Genomic DNA, 25,849 nt, shown 5'->3' with positions numbered 1-25,849 from the left:
GTGTTAACAAGTTCTTTGCATATATCTATAGAGAAATTCTTGATTTCTGTGACAAATAACAATTTACTTTTTGATAAACCTTCCTATAAACATCCATTCCTTTTCCATGTGTCCTTATGCAGTAGAGCTCTTAAAACACTCATTCCTAGGAAAAGGTGTATACAGTTTTGAAGCTTTTCACCTTGCATTTATGTTTGTTCCATATGAAAAGTCAATTTCTGTTGGCAGTGGTGATCTCTGTTTTCAGAGGCCCAGAGTTCCGATAAAATGCAGCACAGTGCAGATCATCTATTTTTGGCAGAGATTAAAAATTTACCCTTAAGCTTTTCAAATTAAAGGCAACTGTTTTTAAAAAACCCTTATCATTAAATATAAACCCTCCCAGAAATATGCTATATTCTGAGTCAGTTGGGTTAAGTATTCAGAATATGTATGAAAATAATATGTCTGAATCTAATTACAATAATATATAAAGGTTTTAAATAAAATTCGGATGAGATCATTAAAAATCTGTATTGTGATTGTTGTTAAGCAAAATGCCAAAGAGACAGATTAAAAAAAAACTCTGGAAAGTGTTATCATTCAAAAAGTCAAAGGACAACAATTTAAACTTGAAAGCTATATAATCATAAATTGCTATAAACTTGAAGCTGTATTTTATTTTTGGAAGTCCTTACCAGGAGCAGCTCAATGTACATCTTTCCCAACCACTTTGTCATTCTACATCTGTGGGGTTTTTTTACTTTCCATGAATTGCTTATATATCAAGTCCAGCCTAGCTTTAAGTTTTCTAATAAAAGTCCATAATAGCTTACTGCGGTTCTACCCAATTCATAAATTTTAAATATTTAAACAAGCATAAAGCTCTACAAATTCAAATTCAAAACTTGGAAGAAGAATGGCTTTGTTATCCCAGAGGTTTTTGTATTATAAATCCCAGCTCTGTTATAATGCATAAGAAATATGTCTAAATTATTCATTCTTAAAGGATTTGTTCCAAATTGCTTAATAACTGAAATCTTCTTGTCTTTGTCTTCAGTGTCATATGTTTCCCAATACCACTGAGATCCTTCTACTATTTTCCTCCATAGACAACATTTGAGAAATATGGTGAAAATATATCTCCCTGCATTGTAAACATTCTGATGTTTCCCAAGATAGTTCCCCATGGCCTATTATGTGATTTATTGGGGCATAAAATTAAGCTCTTAGATGATCACACATCAAAGTAGATGAAGACTTAGAAGCTAAATCTTGAGAATAAGAGTAACAATTTGAAATGAATACTGCTCACCATAAATTCCAATACTCTAAACTTTGGTTTACATGGGAAGTCATAATGTATGACTGCAGTTGCATTTTTATAGTCACTGTAGGCTGTAAAATAGTCTGGAATCTGTACAGTTTTTTCAAGTATAGGACATGTATTGGTCTCTTGTGTTTATGAATACAGCTGAGGTCTTGAATAGGTGCGTTAGTAATTCATGCTTAACTTTCAGGAGAGGTCTATGAAAACCATTTGAGTCATGAAAAAACCACTACAATTCTGTGGGACCAGGAAATGAATAACAGCAGACAGCATTTACAAGGAAGTAAATGACTATTATAAAAGCTCATTAAAGGAGCCTTAACATTTTCTTCTTTTATACTTCTTCAAAATTGATCATTAAAAAATTCTGGTTGGTATTGTTGTTATCAGTTGATTTAATTTTAAACTAAAAGGCAGAATTTCTGCTTGTGATATTCTGAATGAGACAAGAGACTATAACTTTTGTAGGTGTGCTTCCATATTTATTATTTTAGTAATAAAGTACTGAGAATTTCACTTTGTCTGTCCTCTTATGAAATATTTAAAATGGTGTATGCAAAATGTTCTGGGTTTATAGGTCTACATTTTGCATACTTTCATAATGAAAATAAATCTGATATAACATTACTGTAAGTAAACAAACCTCTGTTTAGTCCATTACATTACCTATGCTTTCCTCATTAATATACTCAAAATGTCAACATCTCAGCATCACATGATGTAATTTTAAATATTGCTGTTTACATTTTTATATAAATAGAGACTTGCATGCTTTTATTTTTAGGCAGAAAAAAGTCCATTTGCAAACTCTGCGGGAACTGTCTGAGGTGCAGAAAATGACTCCACGAGAGCGAATGAGGTTGCGGAAGTTAAATGCTGCAGATGAAAAAGCAAAGAAGCTTAAGTAAGATGTATAACTAACACTGTGTTTTCACCATGCATTCCTTCACCTGTGCAATTTGCCAGGAAAGCAAGAATGAAAACAGTTGACTTACAGACACTCTGCAGGTTCTTCAGCTACTGATGGGTGAATGGTGATTTTACATTGGTTAGATAACAGTAATTGCTGAAGCGGGGGGAAAAGTCAGAGCATTAGCCCAAAACTGTACTTCAGATGCTGACTTTTTTACTAAATAAATGAGTAAGAAATCTTCAGATTCATTTATATAAAAGAAGTTTTGTTTAAATGACTTGTTGAGGCCCCTACTCTGACAAGGCAGCCACCTGGCTTTGACTGGCAGTCCAGTTTGGATGAAACTGTCAGTCATTTTGGCCTCTGGGATTTGCGTAGAGGCAGAAAATTAATAGTCCTCAAAGAAAAGATGTTAGGTAATGGCCTTATTAAGTGAGCAGATACAATGGTGATGGGCATGGTATAAAAACTCTACTTAGAGAGTTTTTCCTGAGACATGATGGGTCATAATAGAGAGTCTTTGAAATACAGAGCATACTCTTCATGAGAGGGACATGAGGAGGACCTTGAAGTGATGATTGAATGCCAAGGCTGGCTCCACCACAAAATAAGGAAGAATTTATTATGTTGCTGATCTGCTTGATTTTTTCCCCAGTAAAAAATTTGCAACTCTTTTTATTTGAAGTGGGGAAAAAAATCATAGCTGCACTGCTTGAATTCATGTTAATATCCTCTTCAAAACAGTCTCTCAAAGTTCAGATTAGATTAACTAATGTATATTTTGTTATTTATAAATGTACAATGGAGTGGTTAATTGTTTATGACCATTGGGATCAGCATCTTAGTCTTGTTGTGCCAAAGCAAGCATGCATCTTAATTTCGTAATGACACCCGATTACAACAAAGACTACAAACAAGAAAATAGCTGCGGTTTTAAATCCCAATTTGAAAAAAATTCTGAATCTCCATTTGTTGTGTCTATTTGACATATATAAAAATTAGTGTAAGGGAGGGGTTAAAATTACAACTGGATTGAAGATGATAATGATGTTGTATGGACATGAATTTTCATACCAATAGAAATTGTTCTCCCTGGAAACATAGTCACTGTCAAACAGCTATTGGAATTTCACCATCTCTGCTCCGACTTGTGGCTGTTGCTTAAAATCTTTGATAATATTCTTAACTATGAGAAGCCAATTTGCAAATGTATGGGAAAAATCATAAATAGTAGATTACAGAAGCAACTGAGCATTTTGTAGATTGGGATTCGGAAACAGTATAGAATGGCAGTTTTTTAATTCATGGTTCAGCAGATAAAATAAATCTGTCTCTTCAGTAGCATAAAAAGGATAGTCATCTTCAAAACCCATTCGTAATTATGAAATTAAAACACTTTGGCCTAGATTCCACTGTGGGATGTCCGAGCATAGTGTAGAACAAGTGCACCAGGGATAGAAAGTATAGGTGTTATAAAAGATACAATTCCATTTCAAGTGGGCTACCTGCAGCCAGCTAGTGCAGTTCCAAAAGTGAGTGAGAAGAGAGCATAGCCATGGAGCCCAGAGGATATGCTGAGTTAGCAGGTGACTAATACAATCTCCTATGAGGAACATCTGGCACAATGGGCAGAATATGAAAACACTGCCTCTCTTTCCTTGGGGTGAAAACTTCCCTAGAGCATTTGGTGGAACCAAGGCAACAGTATTTAAGTTCTATTGAGTTGACCAGGTTCTTGTATGGAACCAACAATTTGGAACCTCATGGCTCTTTTATACAAAGCAGGCAAGATACATTTTATAAATTCTGTAACTAAGGACTAAACTCTCTACCTAGATGCATCCACACAAGACCCGCTGGATAAATAGAGGCCCTTTGTGCACACCTGAGCATGTGGCCCTATGATAGAATGTACTTTTCCATTTATTTATGTATGTGTAATAAGCAGTAGTACCTTATTGTAGAAGCTCCTGCATGGTATTTGTGATACATAAAATTGAATAAATGTACTCTTTATTTATAGACAACTGGCAGAAGAAAAATATCAAGAAAACCTCAAAAGAATGCAAGAACTGAGGTCCCGTAACTTTCAGCAATTGAGTATAGATGTGCTTCATGTAAGTATGAACTCACCCTTAGGGTGTTTCAGACATACACTCAAACTACAGTACTTTTCAGTTTCTCACACTTCTACAGTATTGTGGGCCAAATCTTGGCCCCAGCTATGTAGTTTGGATTGTGCATAGAAATCTAGAAAACTCAGTCGAACTTGGTTCTGTATTGAGAAAAAGTTCCTTCAGTAACTCAGGTACACTTCAACAGATGTCTTTATCAGTCCCATGGCATCATTTCCTTTTCTTAAACTAATTCTTAAAACCAAACATATGCACTGAAATTTTGGACTCTACTGCCTGCTTCTGCTTCCCCCCCACATGAAGTCATAGTTCAAAATAAATTCATTTTCAAGATAGTGTTAAGACTGTAATCTCTAAAATACCATACTTTGGCAGGGCTGCTGCTTCCTTTTATTTATTTAGTTAAGAAGATTACTTTGAATTTTCCACCCAGACTTTAGTAAGAAGGAAGTCTCAGAGTGTCTCCCCAGGCAAGCTTTTATTTGGTCTGAAGGTATCTGTAAGAGAAAATAAGTCAGTTTAGCACCAGCTCTGCAGCTCATCACAGATGCAGCAAAGATAGTTTGAAAAAGTCAATCCACGCATCCTAGAAATTATGCCTTTTTGTTTAGCGTTTAATAGCTTCTCTCTGGCATGCAAATATGTTTCTGTTTCCCACTGTCTCTAGTGAAATAGTGATGTTTAATCTGTCTTTAAGAAATAACAATTGCTGGTGCTCAGTTTTTAAAAAATGATTAAAAAGTCCTTTTTAAAAAAGTGACTGCTCATTACAAGTACCCAGCAGTTGTATAGATCAGAGTATCTGTTACACTGTGGTCATGCTGAGGTTTCTAACTGATTATATTTACTAATGTTGCTTCAAATAAGGCATCTGATGAGCAGACTTCAAAGCATCTGATTCAGTCTCAGCCAGTTACTGCACTGGACTACATATCCATAGGACATAAAGAACCAAGTGAAAATGAGACACCGGGCAGGCTCTGTATGTCTGAACCTGTGGAGCACGGTAAGGGTTTGAAACTGTATGGCAAGTTAATCCACTTTCTATTTGAAACCTCATATAAACAGGGCAAGGTTTAATTTTTTTCTCCTTTGGTTAACCTATAGCAGATAAATTTCAGTAAAAATCAATCAGGGTTGCTAAGGAGTTAAAAATCTACAAGAGAAGGAAGGATGGATGCTGAATATGGGACTGCAGTGTAGAAACATGAGGGTTTTATGGTTTTTGAGCCTATGGGAACTGGGAGTATCAAAAGGTGGTGAACTCCACCTCCAAGTGAGAGGCTGGGTTAAGAAATGGACAGCTTTCATCTTCACACCTTCAGGTGATTGGTATTGGAACAGCATTATGCTCGGCAGTTATCCTCCCAGCTGCAAATCGACTGTAGGATTATCCTAGGATATGTGCATTTGCTATGTGTGCTGGGATTGTACCCCAAAATTGTATCACAGTGAGAAAAGCAGATGAAAAACCTTTGAGCCTTGCTTGTCTGTACTGGCCTAAAATGCTTAGTCACTGTCCTGGGGTCATGAAAATCTATATAACATGTGCTTTGCTTGTGAATGAATGAGCAAAGGGAAAGCTCAGGCTTCCGTACCTGGCACACTGAAAATAAAGTTTTACATAGAGTAATGTACTCTCTTTTAGTATAATATTTCTGATAGCACACACATGTGTTCTGTTTCTTTCTAGAATGGTAACTCACTTTGCTTCTTAATGCTTAGAAAGCAGATCCTGTCTTTTTTTGTGTGCCTATTGTACTGGTGAAAGGTCAAAAATCCTGGGGACCGAAGGCTTCCATTTTTTCACAGGATAGGCATATTATAGCCAGGACAGTGACAGTGCAAGTGTCCAATCCATATGCTTCAACCGTGACCTGTAAGGAATTGCTTCGAGGATCAAAGTAGTTCCGTCTTCATGCTTGTTCAGTCATTGGCCTCTCTGCTGAGACTTCCAAACTAGGGGCAATTTGTAGTGGCAGATTTTGTGATGTGGGTGCCTCTCCACTGGGAACAGGACTGAAACAACCAAACTCCAAGTCAAACTGAAGAGATGTGATTTTTGAGGTCAGTGGGCTTTGGATCAGGCCCATAAAGTGTAAAAATAAAAAAAGGAGCATGTATATGAAGTGTTCATGTATTATTTAGGTCTATATCCGAAAAGTTCAAAGGTTTTAATTAAATTATATATCACTTCTGTGATGTACTAACTTCACAAAATCTGACCCATGTGGTTAATGAGAGTGACATATTCACTGTGACTTATAGCCTCTTAAAACAGTGTGTTTGTTAGATATCTCTATATTTATGTAATATTTATACGTAAATGTCTGCATTAAATGTATTAATATTGAAAACTATTGAAACTATTTTCCATTGGTTGCTCTGGGTTTAAATGTTAACTTTTTATTTCGATATATCTAAAATCCTAATTGGGAACATCAAAATTGCTTTTTTAAAAAAATAGAAAATAGCTTTTAATTTTCAATGTAGCGGCATTTATGCCTAACATGGTTGGCTTGCTCTTTCATAGTAACAAGAGAGACACTCTGTGTGAGAGAGAACACAGCTGCTAGAAAGTACGTCCAGGGGAGAGAGACAGTTGCACATAGGAGACCAAAAAGGAGCAATGGAAATGAGGCTGTGAGTGGGAGTGTACCAGGGAAGAAGCAGATGCGGAACAGCATGTGAGCGGGGAGGAAATCTATGTCTATCTTTAGAGTTAATCCGTTAATAAATCTGATGGGTACTTATGATAAGGATTCATTGAGAGCATAGGAACACTACCTAATTTTACACCCCCATCATTCAAAAGTTTGGCCAGCTGCTGTTAATTTTCAAGTTGCAATTTTCTGCTGAAACTATATTTCCACAATAAAATTTATGTTTGTATCAATATACTATAGAGCACAAAAATAAAAAAAAACTTGGAACAAGTTTATACAATGACTTTTTGAGGTTCTTACGCTTTAATTGAAAGTTAATCCAGATGACTGTAGGAAATACTTGTACTCCACTAGGAGAGATCATCCAATGAGAGTTGGAAGATTTAGTTTAATTAGTACCTCAGCTGTAAGTGGCATGGAGACTCAATCAAATTTTTGAAGTATTAGGTACATCTATTAAAAGCTGGGGGGGGGAACCCAAAGCGTTGAAGTTAATTAAAATTATGAACAAACACAGGATCATTGGTGATCACGAGCACAAGCATGAAATGAGGCTTCAGCTTGCTAGAGAAATCCACACCAGTTAATTGCTTTCACCGTGAATATAACTTTCATGAAGCGAGCTAGTCTACCTGTGAGTATGCCTGTCAAAATGATTTTCATTTCACTTGAGGCACAGGAATTACCTGCAATTACAAATAACTGACCAATTTCGTCTTCAAGCAATTCTCTTTTTCAGAGGATGAATGGGGTCTAACTAAATGCTCACTGCAGTCTGCAAACTGGTAGCAAGTAGAGCTAGATGCAGAGAAAGCCACACTTCTGAAAATGTCTAACACATTAGTTATCAAGTCGACTCTACATCATGCTACTGTTCAAAATCAGGTTACACACAGATAGTGAATCGTTGTAAAATGACATAATTCTCCAGAACTGTGAAGAAATAATCAGTTTCTTACACTGTTTATAGAAGCAGAGGTGATGTTTGCCTTTTGGGGGCCCTGAGCAGGAATATTTTGGGGTCCCCCTTATCTTTCATCCACCCCCTAAAAATATGTTATCGCCACAGACCAAAAAATTCTCAAAGTAATCTGCTTTTTAAAAAGTCCATGTTAAATAAGATGAACAGTATTTGGGGGTAATGCTAAATCAGGGCCCCCTTTAGCTTCTTGGGGCCCTAAGCAATTGCTTAGTCTGCTTATGCCTAGTGCCACCGCTATATAGAAGGATGCTGATGGCAATTTGAATATTATTTTTAAACAAGAGAAGATTTAAATTAGTTCTCCAACATTTCACTCCTTACTACGCCATCCAGATGAATTATGGAAATTTATTCCTTTCACTTAGGGACCAGGACTGCTGCAGAATCATCTGAGGCTCGCGGGACTGCAGCTGATTCAGAGCATGACTCCTGAACCCAAGTGTTCAGATGTCTACTGTTAAGCTAGAGCGGTTTGTGGCTGCCAGTATGCCTTGACATTCTGTCATTTTCCCCTATCTACTTCAGTGGCTTTGTGCACATATTCTGTACCACCCTCTTTTACTCAGCAGAGAATGCAGAATGCAACTAAAGAGAAAAAAATATGGGCTCTAGCTTACAGAAAGCACTTTGAAAATCTTATACAAATATATTGGTTAAACTTGAGTAGACAGGAATTCAGTCTTAGGCTGATAGGCAGTAAAAGCGACAAATGAGGTGAATCACAAATTATACTGATTTTCTTTTAATGAGCCAAGTTCTTTGCTCCTGTGCAAAGGAGATAAAGGGACGAAGTTATGTCTGTAACAAGCATATCTCCAGAACTCTGATATTTACTCCTCTTTGTGCACTGGGAGGCAAAATTTGGCATTGCCGACATATGCAAGTTTCTACAAATGGGAATACAGGCTAGAAAAGAGTCTGGCTTCTGGGAAGCAATATTAGGCATACTGACCCCAGAATGAGAGAATCTTCACTGTATATACTATGCAGAATTTATTTCAACTACCTGCTGGAATCTGCATCTGTGTCCCGCTCCCTTTGCAGTCAGTTTGCTGGCAGAGATGGGAAGCATTTGAAACCTGCCTGCGATGGTGTTGTCAAGGTTCACTGGAAAGCCAATAGGGAGTGGACTGGTCTCTCTTTCCCTGAATCATTAACCTGCAGGCTTAGGAGACCTCATTCTGATGTAGTAGCTCTCAGCATTAGTAAGTTGGGTGGTTTATGGACAGATGTGTTTGTATTCCATTGAATCTGCAGGTTGTAGGATTCTGCCAGTACAGCCCCAATATGTAGGTGCATTTTTGTGCCCATGCTGTAGTAGAAGATTTAGCCATTTTGACCAATTTTATTTAAAGGTTTGCAGTGTGTAAAATATAGTGCTTACCCTGGTAGGTGTTCAGTGAGAGTGCCCTGCAGCCAGTGGAAGTTAACAAAACTATCAGAAGACCTTTTTTTTAATTTTTAAATTTTTTAAATTTTTTTTAAATTTTTTTAAAAATTTTAAATTTTTTAATAAGTGTTTTTCGTCACTAAAATTCATGCATCTTCACTCACCAGTCTGGGTTAACAGGTTGTTTCCTCTTTCTACCAGGAGGCAGCAGAGTCACACAAGAGAGCAAAATAATTTGCTTTGGGGTATTTTACTGAAAGAAACATTGTTATTAATTATTGATAGTTACACCAATTCAGCCAGCTGTAGCCAGGCCAGTGTAGATCAGCTGCATCCTTGCCCACTCAAAAGTGTAGAATTTGCTGAATAAGTGCAAAGGATTTATGATTTATAAAACAATAATTAATGAGTTATAAAACAACTTTTTTATTCTTGAAATTGTTTCCATGTAACATAGTTTTCTTCTGAGCTGATACTTTTAGTATTGATAATGTCTTCCAAGTTCAGTGCCCAGTTAACTTGGATAATTGGAGATTATTGGAAAGAAGTATAATATAGTTGAATTTAGTATTCAGTGAGAAATGTTGATGTTCTGATCATATTTTTCTGAGAAGTAAGGAGTCATTCATCATCTGAATACTTTAAAACAGGCTAAGCAAAGCAGCTGAGAATATTTTGCATTGTCAGATAATCTCCTAGGATTTTTCCATCTCTAATTTCTTTGCTTAAAAGAAAGGCATGAAAACTTTAGACAAAATCTTACATTGGGATTGTGTGCATATGCTTTGCTCTTTATTTAATCACTGTTAGTATTAAAAGTAAAGTAACTGAATATTTATTATTTGCTCCTGTTTAAGTTATATATAATGTTGCTGATGAACAAAGTTGCATTTACTTATTCCAGCTCTATTCTGACCTATTAGAAAAAAGAAAGCAAAGGAACTCCACTGAACCATTGCACAACTTGCCATTTAAATAAAATGAAAACAGAAATCTTACTAGTTTTTCTATAGATTTCATGTCCTGGCCAAATTTCAACTCAGATAATTGCATTGTAACTGCCTAAATTCCCCTTGCATGTGTTTATTTTTCCACTTCCCATCCAGAAATACTAGTTTTCCAGCCCATATCCATTAATTATTTTTTTATATTCCCTGTATATTAAGTAACTCATTTTGTAGATTATGGGGACAAATGTGTATTGGGGTAATCGTGTATGCATATTTTCCTCTGTTACAAGTACATACGTTTCAAAGACCCCCCCATCCCCATCTTCTCATGATCATAAGGAAGAACAACCACGTGGGGATGATTTGGCTGATATGGACTTGCTTTTTGTTTTTGAAAGCCCATATCTTCTGAAGTTTTGATTAGTTTTTACTATTCTCTTTTTTATTCTCTTTGATTTGTTTCATTTAACAAAGCATCCCAATTTGTATCATGTGAATTATGGCAGTGTAATGTTTTCTGGGTATGGCTAGATGTCTTTTGATTGTATATACAGTACTTTTCCTCTAAACTGCAATATATCAGAATAAAAACAAAACTGGCTGTATAATACAGCTGGTAAGTAGAGGCCACTTTATGTGTGGGGGAGGGCAAAAGATGGCACAAAACAAGAGTGAAACTCCCCTTATCCATCCAGCTGTTCCCAACAATGAAATACGTCTGCATCTGGAGTGAATTGAAACACGTACAGCTGCATCTGGAGTAGAGTGGGAATTTATCTATAGAGGAGGGCAAAAGCTGTTATAAAATAAGAGTAAAAGTCTCCTTGAAGCACAGTCAGCCTCCTGGTACGGGGAGTATAACTGGTGCCTTTTTCTGCCACCAGTGTGAATTTGGCCCATATAGCTAGGTAGGTAGATCAGATATATAATGCAGCTTCTGCTCTCGTTCTTCTGTTTGAAAGCTACTGAAATATAATGTAAGGTAATATTATTTTATTTCTTACTCATCTAGAATAGTATAAAGATAATTTCTTTAGAATAGCAGGTGCCCATTGTCCTGCCTAATTAGATTCTGAGTAAGGGCTTGGATGCTAAAGGCCACATTCTGCACTCAATTTACATCTGTGTAATATGATGTAAGTCAGTGTAGCTCTGCTGTTTTACACCAGTGGAGGATCTGGCCCTTAATATTTTATTGTTCGGCTACTGTGGATAGAAGATGTATGTTCTCGCGTGATGACAATGTAGGTGATGGCTTTGCAAGGCCGTACCGAGTAGGTTGACAAGAATGGCGTGGTAGTGTTAGATATAGAGAAGAACAATGCTTATTCTGCAAAAGGCCGAATTCTCTTCTCACATAAGTTTTACACTGCTAAAATCGCATTGACCTCAGTAAAGTTCCTCCTGATTGCCATTAGCATAAATAGGAGTAGAACTGGGTTTTAATAAAAACGGAAAATGAGGAAGAGTATATTACAAACACACACTCATTGTAGTCCTCATGTGAGACTCCTGTGGTGCTTCTCTGCTATTACTGAAAAATACACTCACATTTAATTTCTGGGCTCGCCAAACTGTATCCGTCTTATCATTTCATCTTTACAACAAAGTGATTCATCTAAGTGACAAAAATGGATAGAGCGATGAAAATTTAAAGCCATGTACTCTTATTTTTGGCTCAAAGTGCCACTTTACATTCATATCAATTTCACAGCTGAAAGGTCACGGTAAGCAAGAGGGGAACAAATGTTTATTATTTTTTCAAAAGTATTTATGAACCCATGCATGCAAACACAGTTAACCCACCCATGGTATATTTCTAAATAGGGAAAGGAATATGAAGACTCTGAATAGGGTAAAATCTAACCTGGGATTGAAAGGACAAAGCTCTTTTCTCTGTTACACCAGAGGAAATCCAGAATATTTCTTCAGATAATAATTACTCCAGATTTATACTGGTGTAAAAGAACAGAATTTGGCCCACAAAGCATGTACAAGGAGGTGCACAGTTCCTGTATACAGTGAAGGATTCATGCACCCTGTTGTCCAGGGCTGATTTGTGGATGTGTTAGGATCAGTAGATCTCCTGCTGCTATGAATCCTCTGATTCTCCCTTCTCCTCCACCCCCTTCCACCTCATCCCTGTGGGGCTCTGGGGCCATGGAGCCTAATCCAACCTCAGTTCTGCAAAGCACATGCTTAAATTTAATCATGTATTTAAAACCATCTGTATTAAATTAAAGTTAAGCACATGCTTAAAGATTTTTCTGAATTTGGGCCTTAGGCTGCAGTGCTGGCTGCAGAGATGCCCAGTTCCAACTCTGCAGCCTGGGGGGAAGAATTTCTTCCTTCTTTACCCCTCATTAGATCTCCAGTACCTAGATACATGATTTGGACTGAGTGCTGAAGAGGGCTTGTCCCTTTGTTTTCATAGATTAATAGATTATAAAGCCAGAAGGGACCACACTGTGATCATCTAGCCTGATCTCCTGTATAATGCAGTCCAAAGGACTTCCCTGAATCAACTGCTGTTTGAGCTAAAGCAGATCTTTTAGAATAACATCCAATTTTGATTTTAAAATTGGCAGTGATGGAGAATCCACCAGGACCCTTGGTAAATTGTTCCAATGGCTAATTACACTCACTATTAAAAACGTGTGCCTTGTTTCCAGTCTGAATTAGTCTAGCTTCAACTTCCGGCTATTGGATTGTGGCTCTGCTAGATTCAAGAGCCCATTATCAAATTTTTGTTCCCATGTAGGTACTTATAAATTGGATCCAATTGCTCCTTAACCTTCTCTTTGTTAAGCTAAATAATTTGAGCTCACCACTATAAGCACATATTCCAATCCTTTAATCATGCTTGTGGCTCCTCTCTGAACCCTCTCCAATGTGTTAACATCCCATAAGGCTCTAAGGGTCATCAGTTTCAAAGGGTGTAGAACCTGATGCTGTGGGGGACCTTGGGCTCCGACACTCCCTTGTCACCACCAAGGGAGACAGACAAAGTAACACCTCACTAATCTTGAAAGGTCAGGTCTCACAGCAAGTCCTGTCAGGACACCCAAGGTCTGGGGCATCTGATTGGCTTGCACACACTATGTCAGCCAGAAAGAGACCCAGGTGGGTTGCCTGAGCAACTGCATAGGCTCCCGATGGCTGCCACATTGGACACCACTCTTTGCCTGTCTCCTGCAATCTGCATCCAGTCTTGTTCTGGTTCCTGCTCTGCTCCCATTCTGTTCCTATTTACTGCCTTGCTCCTACTCCATGTCTGATCCTTGCCTTGTCTCTGGTTCATGACCTTATGCCTCGCTCTTGACCATGGGCTCTGACCCTTGGCTCAACTCCTGACTCTGACTCCAGTTCTGACCATTGGCTTGACTCCTGACCATTAGGCCAGACCACCTATGTTCCAGTTCCTAACAGTTGCCAAGACCTGCTTAGGCTTCACACTTCATGGTACCTGAATGGAGGAGGAGGGCTTGCTGCTACCCAGCAGTTCCCCCCGGCCCTAGTCCTCCAGAAACAAGTTAACTAACTTCAGACCAGGAATCTAGCACTGTGGACTCAAGTGACTCAATTTTCAGCAGAGGATCAGTTGCTCCACAAACAACTTGCTCATTCCTACGGAGAAATTGCCACACTCCAGGCTTCAGGGGGACCTCCTTCACTCAAGCAGGATCCCTCAGTTCTCCTACCTGAATGCTTTGATGGTGATCACCAGAAGTTTAGGGGATTTTTGAGCCAGCGCCATTTGCTTTTCGTACTCTGTACTCACTTGTAACCACATAGACCAGGCAAAATAGATGAGCCTACTTACAGGGGAAGTGTTGCACAGGGCTTTGCCCCTTTTGGAGCAGGGCAATCCACTTTTTGACAAAATAGGATGCTTTTTTGGAACCGTTCTCTGCTATATTTGATAACCTATATTGAGACTGTACTGCTGATGCAGTGCTGTGTAAGCTTAGGAAAGCACTGTCAAATTACAAAGGATGAATATAAACAAATAACACAAGTATGTAGGGACAAAATTAGTAATGCCAAGGCACAAAATGAAATTAAACTAGCTAGAGACATAAAGGATAACAAGAAAACATTCTACAAATACATTAGATTCAAGAGGAAGATCAAGGACAGGGAAGGCTGTTACTCAATGAGGAGAGTAAAACAATAACAGAAAATGTGGAAATGGCAGAAGTGCTAAATGACATTTTTGTTTGTTTTCACCAAAAAGTTTAATAGCAATTGAACATCTAACTTAATGAATGCCAGTAAAAATGAGGTAAGATCAGAGGCTAAAGTAGGGAAAGAACAAGTTAGAAATTACTTAGAAAAGTTAGATGATTTTAAGTCACCAGGAACTGATGAAATATATCCTAGAATACTCAAGCAGCTGACGGAGGCGATGTCTGAGCCATTAGTGATTATCTTAGAAAAGTCATGGAAGATGGGCGAGATTCCAGATGACTGGAAAAGGGCAAATATAGTGGCAATCTATAAAAAGGGGAATACGGATAACCCGGGGAATTACAGACCAGACATCTTAACTTCAGTACCTGGAAAGACAATGGAGCAAATAATTAAGCAACCAGTTTGCAAATACCTAGAAGATAATAGGGTGATAAGTAATGGCCTGGATTTGTTAAGAACAAATCATGTCAAATCAACCTAAAACTTTCTTTGACAGTGTAACAAACTTTGTGGATAGGGGGAAGCGGTAGATGTTGTATATCTTGACTTTAGTAAGGCCTGTGATACTGTATCACATTACCTTCTCATAAACAAACTAGAGAAATGCAATCTAGATGGAGTTACTATAAAGTAGGTGCATAACGGGTTGGATAACCATTCCCAGAGAGTAGTTATCGGTGGTTTCCAGTCAAGCTGGAAGGATATACATTAACTCCTCACTTAAAGTCATCCCGGTTAACGTTGTTTCATTGTTACGTTGCTGATCAATTAGGGAATATGCTCATTTAAAGTTGTGCAATGCTCCCTTATAACATTGTTTGGCAGCCACCTGCTTTGTCCACTGCTTGAAGGAAGAGCAGCCCGTTGCAGCTAACTGGTGGGGGCTTGGAACCAGGGTGGACCGGCAGCCCCCCTATCAGCTCCCCGCTTCCCTAAGTTCCCTGTGCAGCAGCCGCCCAGCAGGCTATCCATTGCTGGCAGTTCAGCTGTCCCTCCCCCCACTGCCATGTGCTGCTCCTGCCCTCTGCCTTGGAGCTGCTCCCGGGAGCCTCCTGCTTGCTGTGCAGGGGAGAGGGGAAGATGGAGCTAATGTCAGGGTGTCCTCCTCCCCCCTACTCCTGCCCCCCGCTTACCCCTTCTCCATATAGAGCAGGTTGGGAACACAACAGGGCTCAGGACGGAGAGAGCTTGCTGGCCGCAGCTGCTGTCTCAACTTCCTGATCTTTTTAAATGTACTTGAGTGGTGTCAGTGTACTTAAAGGGGCAATGCGCATCTCTCTCTCTCTCACACACACACACACACACACACAGTGTGTGTCTCTGTCTGCCATGCTGTCTCCCCTCCCTCCGTTCCTGCTGCCTTGTAGCGTGTGAGGCTACATTAACAACAATGTGTTAACCCTTGAGGGCTCAGCTGAATGCTAGTTCATCATTTAGCAGTAAGGCATTCCCTGGGAAATATCCCACCCTCTGACTTCACCACCTCAACCAAGCTTCACAATCATCATTGCTGTGTACAGTATTAAATTGTTTGTTTAAAACTTATACTGTGTGTATATATATATATATATATATATATATATATATATAATATAGGTTTTTTGTCTGTTGAAAAAAATTTCCCTGGAACCAACCCCCCGCCCCCGTTTACATTAATTCTTAAGGGGCAAATTGGATTTGCTTAACATTGTTTTAGTTAAAGTCACATGTTTCAGGAACACAACTACAATGTTAATCGAGGAGTTACTGTATCAAGTGGGGTCCCGCAGGGATCAGTTCTGGGTCTGGTTCTGTTCAATATCTTCACAAATTATGTAAATTCAGTAACTCCCCACTTAACGTCCTCTCACTTAATGTTGTTTCAATGTTACGTCCCTGCTCCATTACAGAACATGCTCGTTTAAAGTTGTGCAATGCTCCCCTATAACGTCGTTTGGCCACCTGCTTTGTCCACGGCTGGCAGCCCCCCATCAGTTCCCCTATGCCAAACCCCCAGCACCTCCCACCCGCCGGTGGACCCCGTGGATCAGCACCTTTCCCCTGCTCCCCCCTCCTCCTGCCCGCGGCAGTCAGCTGTCTTGTGGCGTTCAGAAGGCCGGGGGCAGGAGGCAGGGGAGCGAGGGGAGAGGCTGCGCCTCGCATTCTCTCTCCTCCCCACAGCCTCCTGAATGCCACAAACCAGCTGATTGCCGTGGGCAGGAGGCAGTGGAAGGAGGTGGGAGGCTGCGCGCCGCGTCCTCGCTCCTCCCCACAGCCTCCTGAACTCTGCAAACCAGCTGATTGCCACAGGCAGGAGGCTGGGGGAGGGGAGGAGCAAGGGCGCGGAGTAAAGGGAGAGGAGGTGGAGTGGGGGGGGAGAAGAGGCGGGTTAAGGGAGGGGTATTGGGAGAAGGGGTGGAGGTTAAGTCAGAGGACATTAAGTGGGGAGTTACTGCATTAAATTGCTTGTTTAAAATTATTTAAAACCTATACCTGTATTAAATTGCTTGTTTAAAATGTATATAATGCCTTTTGTGTGGCAAAAAAAAAAATTCCCTGGAACCTAACCCCCCTATTAATTCTTATGGGGAAATTGGATTAGCATTTTTCAGGAACATAACTACAAAGTTAAGTGAGGAGTTACTGTAATGGCATAGAGAGTACACTTATAAAGTTTGCAGACGATACCAAGCTGGGAGGGGTTGTAAGTGCTTTGGAGCATAGGATTGTAATTCAAAATGATCAGGACAAACTGGAGAACTGAAGTAGATAGGATGAAATTCAATAAGGACAAATGTGAAATACTCCGCTTAGGAAGGACCAATCAGTTGCACACATACAAAACTGCCTAGGAAGGAGTACTGCGAAAGGGATCTGAGGATCATAGTGGATCACAAGTTAAATATGAGTGAACAGTGTAACAGTTGCAGAAAAAAAGCAAACATCATTCTGGGATGTATTAGCAGGAGTGTTGTAAGTAAGACACGAGAAGTAATTCTTCAGTTCTACTGCACGCCTCAGCTGGAGTATTAGGCCTCAGATGGAGTATTGTGCCCAGTTCTGGAAAATTGGAGAAAGTCCAGAAAAGAGCAGCAAAGATGATTACAAGTTCAGAAAACGTGACCCATTAAGGAAGATTGAAAAAATTGGGTTTGTTAAATCTGGAGAAGAGAAAACTTAGAGGGGACATGATAATAGTTTTCAAGTACATAAAAGGTTGTTACGGATGAGGGAGAAAAATTGTTCTCCTTAACATTAAGGATAGGACAAGAAGCAGTGGGTTTAAATTGCAGGAAGGGACATTTAGGGTGGACATTAGGAAGAACGTCCTAACTGCCCAGGTGGTTAAGCATTGTGATAAATTTCCTAGGAAGGTTTTGGAATCTCCATCATTGGAGATTTTTAAGAGCAGGTTAGACAAACGCCTGTCAGGGATGGTCTAGAGATAATACTTAGTCCTGCCTTGAGTGTAGGGGACTGGACTCGAAGACCTCTTGAGTTGCCTTCCAATCCTAAGACTCTATGATAGGCCTACCACCACATATGCCACTCACTATTGGCAACTGGCGGCAGATGTGGAATGGAATGATATGGCCCAGTTACATCAGTTCCAGTGGGGCTTGAGTGAAGAGGTGAAGGACAAGTTGGCGCACATCGAGAGCCTCTCCCAACTGAATTCTTTCATCAGCCTAGCTCACCACATAGACATCCGATTATGAGGGAGAAAGGAGAAGAAAAGCTTTGGTCCACCATTGCAACCGCACATGGAACCAAAGCCCCGCCTACCAACACCTGAGTCAATGGAGACTGACCTAAGCCACTGCCTGACCCCGGAATAAAGAGAATGATGATGTCACTAGAATTTGTGTTTCTACTGCAGGGCTTCCAGACATGCCCTCACCTCCTGTTTGATCAGAAAGCTGCTGGGAAACAAACAGGCCTAGGCATGGTAAGAGTAACTGGCTTGGGTACCGTTAATTTTCCCCACCCCAGTACTGCCTCTTGATGGGCCACCCACAAATTAACTGAGACCAAAAGGGCTTCTCCACATCTCCAAGTTCCAATATAAATAAACATCCTTGATCTAGCTACGTCCATCCCCCTCCAATGGGCTCTGATCAACTCCAGGGCCATAGACAATGCTATCAGTGTTGAGGTAGCATGAGCCTTGCACATCCCCTTCCAGCCCAAGGGCACACCAGATTTTGTAGAAACTATTGATGAGTCCCTCTGATCTTCAGGTCCAGTGACCCAAGAAACTGTTCCTTTAGAGATCAACCACTAGGAGGTCGTGCAACTAAATGCAATCCATTCACTGCACTTTCCCCTAATTCTTGGCATTACTTGGCTGCTGCAGCATGACCCTGTTATTTTCTGGCGGGAGAAGATTTTTCTTCCAAATATTGTCAAAAGGTCTGCCTGCAACCTGCCAACTCCCAGTCTCCAACCCCATGTTTGGAGCACCAGCAGAATGGAAAAGTTTCACCAGGATCATCCCAAGGTGACAGGCCCAGTGCTACCCCAGAAGGGAGTGTGCCTGAAGAAGATGGTGGTGTAATGAAAGTGAAAGAGTGAAAGGCCTCAGTTTTGACAGGTCTAGCACCCACGGCTGCAGGGGGCATAGATCTCCAACACTCCCCTGTCATGACAAAGGGAGACAAAGCAACACCTCATTAATCTTGGAAGATCCGGTCCCACAGGAAGTCCTATCAGGATGCCAAAGGACTAGGGCATCTGATTGGCTCACACTCAATGCTTAAATCAGGAAATGACCCACATGGATTGTCCAAGTAATTGTGAAGACTCTGTTGCATTGGACATTTGCTCATTGTGTTCTGCGTCCAACTGTTCCCGGTTCCTGCTCTGCTTCTGTTCTGCTCCTAGTTCCTGCCTTGCTCCTACTCTGTCTGATCTTTGCCTTATCTCTCGTTCCTGTCCTTACCGTCACTCCTGATCATTAGCTCTGACTCTGGCTCTGATCCTTGGTTCAACTTCAGATTTTGACTCTGGCTCTCTTTATCGAGCCAGACTGCCTACATCCCAGTTCCTAACACATCTTTCTTGAATTGAGGGTACCAGGGCTGGATGCGATATTGCAGTAACTGCCACACCAGTTTCAAATAAAGAGGTAACATACCCTCTCTACTCCTACTCAGTATTCCTCTACATCCAATGTAAAAAACACTTAAAGTGCAGAATCTATCCTTGCTTCTCACCATAAACTCTCAGAAGATCTATTGAGGATCTTGGCATTAGCGGTTTTCTTTTGTTCTAATCACTTTTCAATTGTTACAAAGTTTTCATCTCTCACCTTTGTCCATCAGTCAGCTCCATTCACCTAGTTTCTCTGTTTTGTAATCTATTCCCTTTTTATTTTTGTATACTCCACTGATTATAATATTTTAAATTCATTAACTTAATAAATATGTTGCAATATATTACATCTGGCAACCCCCTGATTTCATTATAATTCCAAAATAGCAAAGTACATTACAATAATTGCATACATTATTTCTATATTTCCATTGCTAATTGTAAGGTTTGGATGTATTGCTTTGAATTTCAAGTGGATAAAGTTTCAACTGAATCTAAATAAGAAATTCTCACACCTACAAAGCAAATGTAGTTAATGGTTAAATTTTTCACTCTAGTTTTTCATAAGCCTTGTTGGATAATTTTTAAATATGTTGTACCTAACTGAAAGAGAGGAGCAAAGACTTAAACATTTTAGGCCACATTTTTAAAGGGCCTCCGTTGTGAGCATACACCATCTGAGTTATGGCTGCATGCATATTAGGGAACCGCATACTAAAAGTAATTACCCAAGATGTGATCTCAGAGATAGTCACAAATATCAAATGGCTTTAGAAAATATCACAATTTGCTTCTTGACTCTGGATATAAACTATAATAGAATAATCGTTATAATAATTAATTGTTAAGCACACCTCTGTGTGATTAGCATAGTATCCTCATAACCATAAAGACTACAGTATGGATATGTCCTTGTGATTCCATAGTTAAGGTTACATTACAGTTTCTACTCTGTGCCACCCACTGCAGGAGCCCCAGCCATAAGGGCAGGATGGGTCGTGGCCTGGATGTTGCTACACCCCAGATATTCCCTTGTCATGTAAAAACCTAACTTGCACGGAGGCCAAGCTGGCCTTCTGCAGCCCCATTGTAGAGGAAACACATGCTGCCCCTACACTGGGTTCAGCACTGGTGTAGGGATGAATTCCTCCCAAGGAGCAGCTCTGTTGAGCTAGATGGTAGTTTAAAACACAGTCACTTTTCAGAGCAGAGCCACACTTTAAAATAACTATGTCCAAAAGCTAATCTTGGGGTGGGCAAATGGGGCACAACGTTTTGATTAGCTAGTTCTGTGTAATGTAATTAAACTATTACTGAAGAGGAAGAAAAGAATGAAATCAATAGAGGCCAAATTCATCCTTCTCTGTGGGTTTTAGTAGCATTACAGTAAGGATCAGTTTGGTCCATTGAGAATATTATATGCAAATGAACTTGGAATATAAACATAAGAATGGCCATACTGGGTCAGACCAAAGGTCCATCTAGCCCAGTGTCCCGTCTTCCAACAGTGGCCAGTGCCAGGTGCCGCATAGGGAATGAACAGAACAGGTAATCAAGTGATCCATCCCTTGTCATCCATTCCCAGCTTCTGAAAAACTTCACTAGATATAAGAGGAATGAAACTATTAAAAAGCCAATATAATAACATAATGATAATATTGTAATTGTTATAAAAACAATGCAACTTTACTTAAAATATGTGGCTGTGTTTACTGTCTACAGTGTGTGTTAAGTACTGCATTTATGCATAAAACCCTATCTTTTTTTCTGGATAATTGGATGTGGATAATTGTATTTACAGCACCTTATTCATGTAAGTCAATCATTAAAATATCAAAGCTGCAGAGACTGAAGGAACAGCAGTTTTTCATCATTCCAGTGACCCAAATGAGATGCAAATCATTTGATAAATGTTTTGGTGTAACTTCTCATCTTCTCTCCACCTATTCTCTTGAGAGAAAAGAAAGGTAGGACTTGTGGCACCTTAGAGACTAACCAATTTATTTGAGCATAAGCTCACTTCATCGGATAAGGCTATACAGCATTTAAGGAGGGGCAGAAATACAATCCATTCTGTAATTCTGTGCATGGGGCCTAACTCTTCTCTTTCTTAACCAAGTTCAAGAGTGGTGTAGCTCTCTTGTCTTCAGTGGAGGTACTCTAGTGTGAATGAGAGGAAAATCAGGCCCACCTGGTCATGCCAGTTAGGTCTGATAAAGTATTACAGACTATCAGGACAACAAACATATGTTCTATCCCATTGGCCTACTCTCCAGTGGACTAAAGAACCTATTTCTAGGTCGGATGGTGTCTCTGTCACAATGGAATGAGTGTAATTTTTATAGTCAGGAGGATGCATGTGGAGTGTGGCTGTGGCCCTTTATCTGGTAGATAACCAATGGAAAATTCTACAGATCTTGGGGCATTACTGAGGGCCGGGGCATTTGTGTGGCAGTCTAGTGCCCCATACTTTCTGAGCCTACTTGTTCCTCACAGAAGCATGTATTGTTAAATACTTTACATAGCAGTATAACTTTTCATTGCATTTTACAGAGATGAGCCGAAACCCAACCAACCACCAACCAAAAAAACCACGTCAGCCATTGACTTATAAACAGAGCACATGTGATTAGGAAGCTGTTGATAGACACTAAATACGGAACTCCCCAGTGCAGGATTTACTCACTCAGTTTTCAGATTAAAACTGTACTTCAGAGTAGCTGTGCCAAATCTGGTGGTGATGTAAACAGTCAGACTCAGTAACTAAATAAGTTAAAGCTGCTCAGAAAACAAATGTAAGTGGCAACTTCCACCAATTTGGGTTTCAGTGCAAGTGAAAAATAGGTACACTATAAATACCCAAGCATGTGGGATTTGAGGAGGTAACAAGAAAAGCGACTATTTTAGCTTAGTTTATTTTTCTATGCCCTCCCATTAAGTCTCCTAGGTATGTAATTTTTACACTGTTTTTCATCTCTGAAGTTGACCTGGCTAATTTAAAGTTAAAAGATAGGAAACAAAGGGCAGGAATAAATGGTCAGTTTTCAGAATGGAGAGAGGTAAATAGCAGTGTCCCTCAGGGATCTGTACTGGGGCTAGTGCTGTTCAACATATTCATAAATGATCTGGAAAAAGGTATAAACAGTGAGGTGGCAAAATTTGCAGACACTACAAAACTACTTAAGACAGTTAAGTCCAAAGCAGACTGGGAAGAGTTACAAAGGGGTCTCAGAAAACTGGGTGTGACAGAGTGCTGAGCAGAAAACTGCTTAACCCACCCTCTGTCATTCCAGCTCCAATTAAGGAGCTGGGTAGATCACCTGGCCCTGACTGGGGAAGCTGGAACAGCTGCTGCCTCATCAGGCTGGGGCTGGATAAAAGCCCCAGAGGAAGGAAGCCAGGAGGAGGAGCTGGAAAGAGGGAAGCTGCAGTAGAGGAAAGGAGGTGAGAGAACGCACGCACTGGGCTCCCCTCTCCCCCCTACTGGTGAACTGTAAGAAAAGGACTACGTGTATGGTGGAAAGGTGGTGGAAGCACAGCATGTAAATAAAAGCGCCAGGTGAGTACTGCAACAAAAGGTCTCTGTGTGACTTTCTCACCCCAGCAGGAGCCAGGAGGGCCCTTCAGGGACCCTGTTATATTGGGTGACTGGGCAACAAAATGGCAGATGAAATTCAGCGTGGATAAATTCAAAGTAATGCATGTCGGAAAACATAATGCCAACTATACATATGAAATGATGGGGTCTAAATTAGCTGTTACCACTAAAGAAAGAGATGTTGGAGTCATTGTGGATCGTTCTCTGAAAACATCTGCTAACTGTGCAGTGGCAGTGAAAAAAGCTAACAGAATGTTAGGACCATTAGTAAAGGGATAGATAGTAACATAATGATATTTTCTTATTATATAGCCATGGTATGCCCACACCTTGACTACTGCATACAGTTCTGGTTTCTATAAAAAAAGATAAATTAGAATTGGAAAAAGTTCAGTGAAAGGCAACAAAAATAATTAGGGATATGGAACAGCTTCCCTATGAGAAGAAGATTTAAAAATCCTGGGACTTTTCATCTTGGAAAAGAGATGACTAAGGGGGAGGGTATGATAGAGGTCACATGGTGTGGAGAAAAGGGAGGGGATATGATAGAGGTCATGAATGGTGTGGAGAAAGTGAATAAGGAAGTGTTATTTATTCCTTCTCATAACACAAAAATTAGGGGTCACCCAGTGAAATTAATAAGCAGCAGATTGAAAACAAACAAAAGGAAGTTCAATGCACAATCTACCATGGAACTCATTGCCAAAGGACGTTGTGAAGGCCAAAAATATAACTGGGTTCAAAAAAGAACTAGATAAGTTAATGGAGGATAGGTCCATCAGTGGTTATGAGCCAAGATGATACGGGATGAAACCTTGTGCTCTGGGAGTGGGTGACAGGATGGATCACTGAAATTGCACTGTTCTGTTCTTTCCTTCTGAAGCATCTGGACTGGCCACTGTTGGAAGACAGGATACTGGGTTAGATGGACTATTGGTCTGACCCAATATGGAGGTCTTATGTTCTTAAGTGGGGATCTTTTCTGTTAATCCCTGAGGTATTCTTCAATCACTTATTTTCTGATCAGCATACATCCAACATGTAACTTACATCCCTGTTTACATCTAAACTAAGTTTACATTACATGTTAATATTTTACATCCAGACTTTCATGGGTGATATAGCTGCTTACATTATGTGTGAATCTGATCCATTCTATGTGACTGCTACTGTTCCAATAGACCAGGGGTTCCCAAACTTGGTTCATGGCTTGTTCAGGGTAAGCCCCTGGTAGGCCATGAGACGCTTTGTTTACCTGAGTGGTGTCTGCAGGTACGGCCGCTCACAGCTCCCAGTGGCCACGGTTCATTGTTCCCAGCCAATGGGAGCTGCGGGAAGTGGTGGCCCTGTCTGTGCTGCTTCCCGCAGCTCCCATTGGCCAGGAACGGCAAACCGCGGCCACTGGGAGCTGTGAGCGGCTGTACCTGCGGACGCTCAGGTAAATAAAGCATCTCATGGCCCACCAGGGGCTTACCATGAACAAGCCATGAACCAAGTTTGGGGAACTCGTGCAACAGATCCTAGAAGATATCCCTTATTTACTGCTTGAAAATGGCACATTTGAATGGAATCTGGGGAGGAGGTAACTGCCTTCCCAAAATAGCAGCTAGTTATTTGATACATAAAGACTTCCTCCTTCACACTCACTGTCATCAAACTGAGACTGATAGTAGCAGGTAGTCTCTGCTATTTACAATAGTCATACAAAGGTATTTAAAAGTTTTCTCTGACTGATCAAAAAGTTGAAAATAACCCCAGGACTAAGCATAACTTTTAATATAGTTTTGTGGTCAGTTTTCCTTTAATGAGATGTACAGCACTTGCTGTGTTTTCTGCAGGACACTACGCACGTTATAGGGCAACCTTTGAAATAATTGGATCTCCTCATGCATAAAGGAAATGGTTTCCAAAGACTTTTACTGAGTCTCCTCTGTTATCTTCATCTTCAACCTTATACTGTTGTTTCTCCCCCCGGCACCATCCTCACAAGCATTTCTGAATATTCAGAACTCATATGGGAGATTATGAGGCTATAGGACCTTCGAGCTGATCTTGAACGGCAGCCACACACTCATCCATACCACTGCTGCCTCACTATTTCTGGCTTTTCAATGCCCACTCTGAATAGAGCCGGTCAGGAAATTATTTGGTTCGCCCCCACCAAATGGTGATGAAAACCATCATTTCCATTTTTGTTGCCATTTTTCTGCAGAAGGTTTTGGGATTTTATCAGAAAATCAATTTTTGTTTGCCTTTTGTTGCCCCAAACAAAACAAAACAAAATTGCTTCAGCTGAAATTCTGGGTTTTTTTTGTTTTTTTTTGTTTGAAAAAAGGCACGTCTAACATGGCCATTTCTCACGGAGATTTTCCATATTGATGATAAAGCTATTTTTCACTAGAAATATTTTGAACAAAATAACTATAACTGTGAGTCATAAGAAAACTCCAAAAAGCTCTGACTCATTTTAGAGCAAAATGTTACGTGAGCTCAGTTATTTCAGATAGGTTCTCATCTGCAGAGACATTCTTGCTAGGACACCAAACTGTGTGGTTCTAAATTCCATTCTGACTTACACTCCATGCAACTCCATTAACTTAAGAGGCACTGCACAGGAGGTAAATCAGCACTAAACAAAG

General features: G+C 40.1%; 1 protein-coding gene across 12 annotated transcripts in view; it reads left to right on the top strand.

The window, feature by feature from the left end:
- NEK11 (NIMA related kinase 11) overlaps window positions 1-25,849 on the top strand; it is a 189,900-nt gene that overhangs the window by 100,989 nt on the left and 63,062 nt on the right. For 11 of the 12 annotated variants that reach the window (XM_073333276.2, XM_073333277.2, XM_073333268.2 and 8 more), the window contains 3 exons: window positions 2,094-2,213; window positions 4,246-4,339; window positions 5,225-5,363. In XM_073333276.2, coding sequence (XP_073189377.1) covers window positions 2,094-2,213; window positions 4,246-4,339; window positions 5,225-5,363 — 353 coding nt within the window. Of the gene's footprint in view, window positions 1-2,093; window positions 2,214-4,245; window positions 4,340-5,224; window positions 5,364-6,890; window positions 7,263-25,849 lie in introns of those variants that run through there. The other variant, XM_073333279.2, reaches the window with a different exon arrangement.

Source organism: Lepidochelys kempii, chromosome 2, assembly GCF_965140285.1.
Source record: "Lepidochelys kempii isolate rLepKem1 chromosome 2, rLepKem1.hap1, whole genome shotgun sequence".
Lineage (NCBI taxonomy): Eukaryota > Metazoa > Chordata > Testudines > Cheloniidae > Lepidochelys > Lepidochelys kempii.
Note: the sequence above shows the minus strand (reverse complement) of the source record. Positions and strands in the feature narration are given on the sequence as shown.